Source organism: Belonocnema kinseyi, chromosome 4, assembly GCF_010883055.1.
Source record: "Belonocnema kinseyi isolate 2016_QV_RU_SX_M_011 chromosome 4, B_treatae_v1, whole genome shotgun sequence".
Lineage (NCBI taxonomy): Eukaryota > Metazoa > Arthropoda > Insecta > Hymenoptera > Cynipidae > Belonocnema > Belonocnema kinseyi.
In genome coordinates, this window is record NC_046660.1 from 41660812 (window position 1) to 41669168 (window position 8357).

The 8357-nt window shown below is 24.6% G+C and overlaps 1 protein-coding gene across 2 annotated transcripts in view; it reads left to right on the plus strand.

Annotated features, from left to right (window-relative positions):
• Positions 1-8357, plus strand: part of LOC117171325 (tetratricopeptide repeat protein 39B-like) — a 39451-nt gene continuing 31094 nt past the window's right edge. The window contains exons 1-5 of one of the 2 annotated variants that reach the window (XM_033358536.1): positions 1-469; positions 694-798; positions 1211-1256; positions 6072-6097; positions 6185-6365. In XM_033358536.1, coding sequence (XP_033214427.1) covers positions 1230-1256; positions 6072-6097; positions 6185-6365 — 234 coding nt within the window. In that variant the 5' untranslated portion in view covers positions 1-469; positions 694-798; positions 1211-1229. The remainder of the gene's footprint in view (positions 470-693; positions 799-1210; positions 1257-6071; positions 6098-6184; positions 6366-8357) is intronic. The other variant, XM_033358537.1, reaches the window with a different exon arrangement.

The window sequence follows — 8357 nt, forward strand, 5'->3', positions numbered from 1 at the left end:
GAGTAGCGAGAAGGGAAGCAGCGAGCACAGTTCTACCAGGTTCTACACACACTTACGCGAGGATGTCACTCATGTACACATTGCATGCGCGTGTGTTTCGTACTCAGCTGCACATCAATATGTGGTAGCACGAATACAACCAGATATTACGAAAGTTAATAAATTTCTAAGAATATTGCAACTCGCATTATACCTACATCGTTACCCACTAAAAAAATGATTAAAATGAATATACTTTTGCTGTTTCGTATTTTTGGTTATTTCGGTTGCTTTAAAAAAACGTACTAAGCACAAGTATTTTGACAACAATGCCTCTGTTTGGAGTCAAGTGCATTTATGTGGTATTGTGCAGATAAGGAAACACCTTGGGAAAAAAACTCTTCCTGTTCAGTGCGACAAAAGGCAGAAAGCAAAGTGCAGATAATCGAATTCGCGAATTCGTGCACTTGACCGTTGACAGGACATATAGGTATGTCAAGATCACGTAACGGTTAAATTAGATATATTTTGTGAACCCAGTATAGTATTTCCTATTTCCATGGACAGAATATTACAATATTCTGTCTTTTTATTTTTCAAAATAGTTTTTTTTTGTGAATTGAGCTGATCTGGTAGATTTCCAACAATCGACATAATTGCAACTGACAGATTACTATATTCATTTTTATTTAACCACATATTCACAAAATCTAGGTCTACCTTTCTTCAGATAGTTGAACTAACTCGATTATACTTTCCACTGTAGTCTACTTTTGAGCATTCTTGACGGAGGATTTCGCTGTCTACTTTTATACCTGCGTGAGTACATCTTTAAGCATATATTATTTAAAAAAATATCTGAATCTACTTGCGCTAAAATTAATTAATTATTTCCATTTGTTGTCATAATTATCAAATAAAATTTTAATAAAAAGCAGTTTTGTCACTGATATACACAAAAAATTTACTTAACACATTTTATTAAAAAGAAGTGACCATACGTACCGAATAAATGTGGTTAATTTTATCGAAATTTCGGTAGAAATACCTTTTCCGGTTTTCCCTATTCGTATGGAAAGAATCCAGCTACTCGTACCGAAATTTCGGGTTTTACAAACGTAAAATCGAAATACTTTTTGTAAAATATTTTAATTTCATCTGTTCCAAAATTAAATGTGGCTCGAAGATCACAACCACGATTTTTAACTTTTGGAAAAATATTCTGTTTTAGATTGCCATTATTTGATAAAATGTCGGACATTGAAGGCGATGATGAGGTGCGTATATTTTGTATATTTATATTAAAAAATGTATTATCCTAATAGGTTTTAGGGTGATTCAAAAATGCATGGGGTTTTCTCTCTCTCGATTTTTCGTGCATAATGCCCCCAAATTTGTTCAAATCCACAAAAAATGCCTTTTTTGGATAAAAAAAAAATTATATTTAGAGGTTCTGCAAATCCTATGAAGTTTAATAGATATTTCCCATAAAAAAAATACGTTTTTATATATTGAATTCAGAATCGTCAATGTTGGGTGAAGCGACTTGAGACTCAATTTTTCTCTTTAAAATTATCCACAGAATACGAATAAAAAATTACTTTTCAAATATCAACCCCCATAAGTCTATTTTATAAGGCCCCAAAAGAACCCCATATGTGAACAGTTGGATTTTGTTGGTTCTTAACGCTAATTATAATTTTTTGATATTTAAAAAAAATGGTTTCTGTTACATAAAGAATGATTTTCTATTAATAATTAGATGTTTAAATTTTATAAACAATTTATTATTGGTTATAGCAATTTTCTCTTGAAATAGATTTAACAAAAGTTAAAAAAGTTAACAAAAAGTAATTGTTTAAGCAACATATTATTATTTATCAGCATTTCCTTCTATAGTAATGCTAGAAACTTGCAGTTTTTTTATTAAAGATTTAAGTTTTTGTCCATTTCTTAGCTAAGAACAAATAATAAGTATTAATATTAACATTAATTTAAACAAAAAGGCTCTCAGTAACTACTTAAAGGAAAATTAATATTTAATATGATCCATATAGAAAATTAGACAGAAATTTTTTAAATGTTTCTCTAATGTTTTTTATTATTTTTTCATAACTAAAAAGCCAAAACAAAGTTAAAAATTGCAGAAAAAATCTTAACTTTCCCGCAATTATCAATAATAAATAAGTAAATAATGGCCAATAAAAGGAAAGTAGAAACTTTTCACAGTTAACCATAATATACGAACCAAAAATTACTTTTTAAATAACTATCCCATAATTTTATTTATAGGTTTCCATAAAAAAAATCCACAACTGAAACACTGGATTTTACGAGTTAGTGTTATTTTCTTCGGATAATGAAATCTTTACATAAATTGTCTGAACCGTTTTTTATTTTTTTTAGCAATTTTCTCTTAGAATACAAGTAGAAAGTCGCGGTTTTTTCCCGAATTTTTAAACTTTTTTACATTTTTTCAATTAGAGCGAAGCAATATTAAATTAAATTTAACAGAAATGATTCTTTAAACAATTTAATGTCATTTTTAATAATGTTTTGCTTAAATATTGTTAGAAAGTTGCGTTTTCTTCTGGAATTTTCAACTTTTTGTCAATTTTTCACTTTGAGCTAGATATAAATAAATAAAATTCAACAAACATAATTGTTTAAATTAATTATTATAGTTTATAACTGTCAGCTTCTATTGCGATTCAAGATACTTTTTTCTGAAATTTGGAACAACTCAAGGTTATGGTAGTGTTTTTCGTCGGAAATTGCTATTTTTGAACAAAAATTCTTACTTTTCTTCTCTATTATTTTAAATAATTGATATGAAAATGTTTTTTATTAATGTTAATTTTAAATTAAAATTTAAAAATGGTGGGGACAAAAAAAATCTACAAAAAATCGAAAATCAGTTTTTTTTTATATTGTTGGAATCGTAGAAAAAAGAAGCACCCGTCTATGAAAATTGTTATTATAATTTAAGATAATTTTTTAATAATAAATTCTGGCCAGTCGTGTTTCATAAGAAAGCAGAATCTGCAGATCATATTATAACAATATAAATATTAATATACATATAAATAAGAATAATAAAAATTAAATAAAAATAAATAATAAATAGAATTAAATTTAAATAAATTACAAATTAAATAATAATATAAATAAATTCTGCACAAAGTTCAACGCACCCAAAATTAGGCTAGAAAGGCGGATCTTTCAGATTCTAAATTTCCAGCTTTCTGCACGTTATGGAACTGTAAAAAAGGCAGCATCTGTAAATAAAATTATTAACAATTGCAAAATGTACAACAAAATCCGAGATACCAAACATAATTGTATTGAACAAACAAAAAATTTGTTATTGTTTACATATTCCTTTGTATAAAAAATCAACAATTTTACGATTTTTTTTTACAGAGATAAGATAATATGTATTAAAGCACAATTTAGAAAAGTTTCAAATTTTAGCTGACTTGGTTTAGAAATCATAAGTAAAAAAGTACGGAAAATTTTCCCAAACTACATGTTTAAAATTAAATATTGTTGAGTAATATTAATACCATTTTCTTACATTTTTTAGTTTAAAAAATCTTTTTTTGTTAGTGATTAAAAATCGAATTTTTATTTTTTCACACAAATAAAAACTTGCTCCCGAGATCTGGGAAAGCTAAACAAAAGTAACAAATTTTTTATACAAACCAAGTATTTTTTTCGGAGAAAATAATAATTTGCTGATAATAATAATATTTTGTTAATAATCAAAATAATTTGAACAACTGCTTTTATCACGAGGTGTATTTAATTTTTCAAGATTTTTTAACGCAAAAATTCCATTTTCGGTATTTTTTTATTTTGTTTTGAAAAAATTATATGTAAAGGTCGCCCCAATCCCCATGAAGTTTTAGGCGTGTTTCCCGTAAGAAAAAAATACATTTTTGTACATTTATTCGGAGTTTTGCAAGTTTTTGAGGCTAATTATAATTTGTTGTCGATTTTGTAATAAAAATTGCTTTTAATACATAAATAATTATTTTCTATTGATAATTAGATGTTCAAATAAATCGATAAAACTATTTATTATTGTTTATAACCATTTTCTCTTAAAATATAGTTAAAAAGTCGCGGGTTTTTCCTAATATCTTTACTTGTTTTCGAATTTTCAGTTAGAACAAGACAATAATCAATTTAGTTTAGTAGAAATAATTGTTGACATAATTTATTATTATGTAGAACAATATTATCTTAGAATGTCTTCTTTTATAGTGATGTTTGAAAGTTGCAGGTTTTTCTTAAAATTTTAACTTTTTTCCACTTTTAGCTAGAAACAAATATTATTAATTTAACGAAAAAGACTCTCAGTAGTTACTTCACATAGAAACTTTGAAGAAAATTTCAAATATCTGTTTTGTTTCAGTAAATTATATTTACAGAAAAGAAAGAGATTAAAAACAATGTATTCTCTCTAATATTGATTTATTATCTGTTCATAATTAGAGAGGTAAAGTTGAAAGTTTCAGAAAAAGCCGAATATTTTTAGCAATTATCTAAAAGAAGATGGATATAAACAATAATAAATTGTTTAAATAGTTATTTTGGTTAAATTGCATTAATTAAAGAGAATATATTTTTTTTAAATTGTTTATGCAATTATTTGTATTAATTTGCATTAATTATTACTCTATGACTAATTGTGAAAAGAAATGTTGAGTTTCAACTCGATTCACCTAATGTTGACGATTCTGAATAAAATTTATAGAAACAATTTTTTTTCTTGTGGGAAATATGTGGAAATATATATTTGTCATATATTTAAAAAGTATTTTAATTTAAGTTCAGGTTTGTACTGATTTCGAAGGTAAACATTTTATTTTTAAATTCTTTAAATTATAATTACATTAATAATATTAATAATTATTAATAATAAAGAAAAATCAATTAATTGAGTAGTCATTACATTGAAAAGCATTTATATTAATTAAATAGATAAATAATTAATAAATATTTAGTTTTATTAATAATTGTAATAATTATGAATATAATAATTTTTTTATTATTATATCCACTTATATTTGGTATTACATCTTCAATACTTCTTATATTATTATTGTTTATTATTTTGTATTTTGCTTTAGTCGTGAAAGTTTTTTTAATGCAATATATTATAGTTATTATTCATACTACTCGAATTCTGACATTTTTGCATAAAAAATTCTGAAAAAAAATTAAAAAAACTTTTTGTTAAAAAGATATTTTTAAATACTTATTTTTAGTATAGTAAGCAAATTTTTCATTTAAATTTGATTTAATTATTTAACTTAGGATTTGAGCATACAAATAATTTTTTTCGTCTTTTAAGTGTCGATATTTCTTAAATTTATTATTTATTTAAAAATGTGTGTCCTTTTTAGGCCGTTCAGCGAAAAATCGCAAATCACAGTGCGATACCGTAACATCAAATTTTAATTGTTTTAAGTTTCTTGGAAAAAAAAACAAATTTTCGGTATCAAATATTTATTATTCTTATTTAGCTTCCCCATGTCTTGGATGCAAGTTTATATTTTTGTAAAAAATAATAATTGGATTTTTAATTTCTATCGAATGACGATTCTTAAAATCTATACAATTTTAAGCTTAAAATTCTTGGATAATTTACTCTAAATTTGCTACATTTTTCAGATCAAATCTTTTTCATCTGCAATATTTGTGTAAGCATTGCAAGTAGTTATCTACTATAAATAAAAACAATCGTTCTTTTTTTACTCAATTTTAATCTTAATTTTTTATCCAATTTGTAAATTTATCATTTATCATTTTAAAAATTTCATCAGAGTTTAAACAATGAATATCAGATGATAAATTTATCCACCTAATTTTATCCGTGACCGAATTACAAAACAAAAAAAAAGTGTTTACCTTCGAAACCTGTAAAAGCATGAACTTAAATTAAAGTACTTTTTAAATATATAATATAAAGCCATTATTCTTATTATATTGTGAAACTATATTTCATTAATTAAAATAAACATCTAAATAAAAATCAATACTTGCCCAGTCAATTAATATAAATGCTCTTTTTCATATTTTAGTTCCAAGACGCACAAGAAAGTCCACAGTACGTATTTTTTTTTACAAATTTATTTACTCTAAATTAAAATAATAAATTTAAGTTGCTTGTATAAATTGCATTCGGTTTTTGTAGGCTCACTACTATGGACTTGGAAACAGCCTTAATGGAATCCAAACAGGCAATTCATTATTTCTTTAATAATGATTTCGAACGAGCAAGAAAAATTATGGAACCTTGGGCGGATAGCAGTATGTACCACGCCCTGGGAACTAGTGTATTTGCATTTTTAGAAGCCATTTTGACCTTCGAGCAAGTATGTATGATTTATTTAATTAATGAGTTTCTTCGGAAATCAGAGTTTCAATTCTCGGACTCACCACATTATTAACACTATTTTACACTTATTTTTTTTTAAAGCGATGACACCATTTTTCTACTATTTCGAAAAAATGACCCTAGAGACAATATTTTTTTCACAAGTGTCCGCTAATGTTAATATTTCCTTACTTTTCCCTGAAAAATCGGTTTGTACTTCTTCGCTGATTGGCTAAAAAAAAAGTAGTGGAATTTTCGTCCAAAAAGATGAATTTTTAACAAAAAATGCACTAGTTGCTATTTTAACCAAGAAAAGATTTTCATTTTAAATAAAAAATTGTTGAATTGAAACAACAGAATTATTTTCAATCAAATAGTTGCATTATTAACTAAAAAAGATCAACTTTCTACCAAAAGAGGCAAATTTTCAATAAAGAAAGATTTTTTGGTCAATAAAGCAAAAAAATTTCATACAAAATGTTAAATTTTTAAGCCAGAATGATAAGTTTCCACCAAAACAGTTAAATTTTTAAACCAATAGAAGATAATTAAAAAGTAGAAAGATAATTTTCTACCATAAAAGATGAATTTTCAACAAGTTACATACATTTTCAACTAAATATTTTGAACAGTGGATGGGATGGTATTCAAAATTTTATTTCAATAATTTTTAGTTTATATTTATTCGTTCATCAAATTTTTCAACTAAATAATTAAATTTTTTAACTGAAAAAGATTATATTTTAACGAAAAATGGTGAAGTTGAATTTGCATTAAGAAGAATTAATTTTCAATAAACAAAAACGAATTTTCTATAAAATAGTTTAATTGTTTGAATAATTTTTAGTTTATATTTATACGTTCATCAAATTTTTCAACTGAAAAAGATGAATTTTTAACGAAAAATGGAGAAGTTGAATTTGCATTAAGAAGAATTAATTTTAAATAAACAAAAACGAATTTTCTATAAAATAGTTTAATTGTGTACCAAATAGTTTAATTGTATGCCAAATTGTTTAATTACCAATAAATTTATTTTACATCCAATCAGTTGAATCAGTTAAAAAATGTATTTTCAACCGACATTTTTTTTTAACGAACTAGTTTAACTTTCAACCAAATGCTTGAATTTTCCATTAAGCATATTAATTTTTTACCAAAAAAACATGAATGGCCAATAAAATGAATTTTCAAACCAAGAAAGATGTCTTTTCTACAAAAAAATGCAATCCAAAAGGACGAATTTTTAACAAAATAGTTAGATTTTCAACAAAATAATTAAAATTTTTAAGAAATTGTTGAATTTTTAACAAACAAAAAAATTATTTTTTAACCAGAGATGAATCTTCAACAAAAAAATTTAATTTTAAGAAAGTAATTTGATGTTAATTGTTTTTTGTTCACTGGTCTAAAATAATTATTTTTGTTAATATTGATTTTTATTTCTAAATTATGGAAAAATTGCTCTCAAGAAAGTATTTTAACCTAAAAAGATGATTTTTCAATGAACAATGTAATAGTTGATATTTCAACAAAAAATATTTTAATTTGATATAAAAAACAGTTGGATTTGACCATTCGAGGACAATTTTCAAGAAAATACTTAAAATCTTCAACTAAAAGAGATTAAGTTTAAACGTATTTGTTTCATTTTTTACCGACAAAATTGATTTTCTGTGAAAAAAGACGAATTTTGACAAATTACATGATTTTCCAACATAATACATGAATTTTAAACTAAATATTTAAATTTTCTACCAAATTGTGAAAGTTTCTACCAAAAAAGTGAATTTTTAACAAAAAAGATCATTTTTAACAGGAACAAAATAATTTTTAACTAGACAGTTACATTTATAAGAAAAAAAAATGAAATCGCTACAGAAAGAGCTAAATTGTGGGTCCGGATGCAATAAGGGCACATAAGATTTTTTCGTGCGAAAACGAAGTCCCCTGGAGGCTTTAGAAAAAATTTTCGAATTTTAATTTTCAA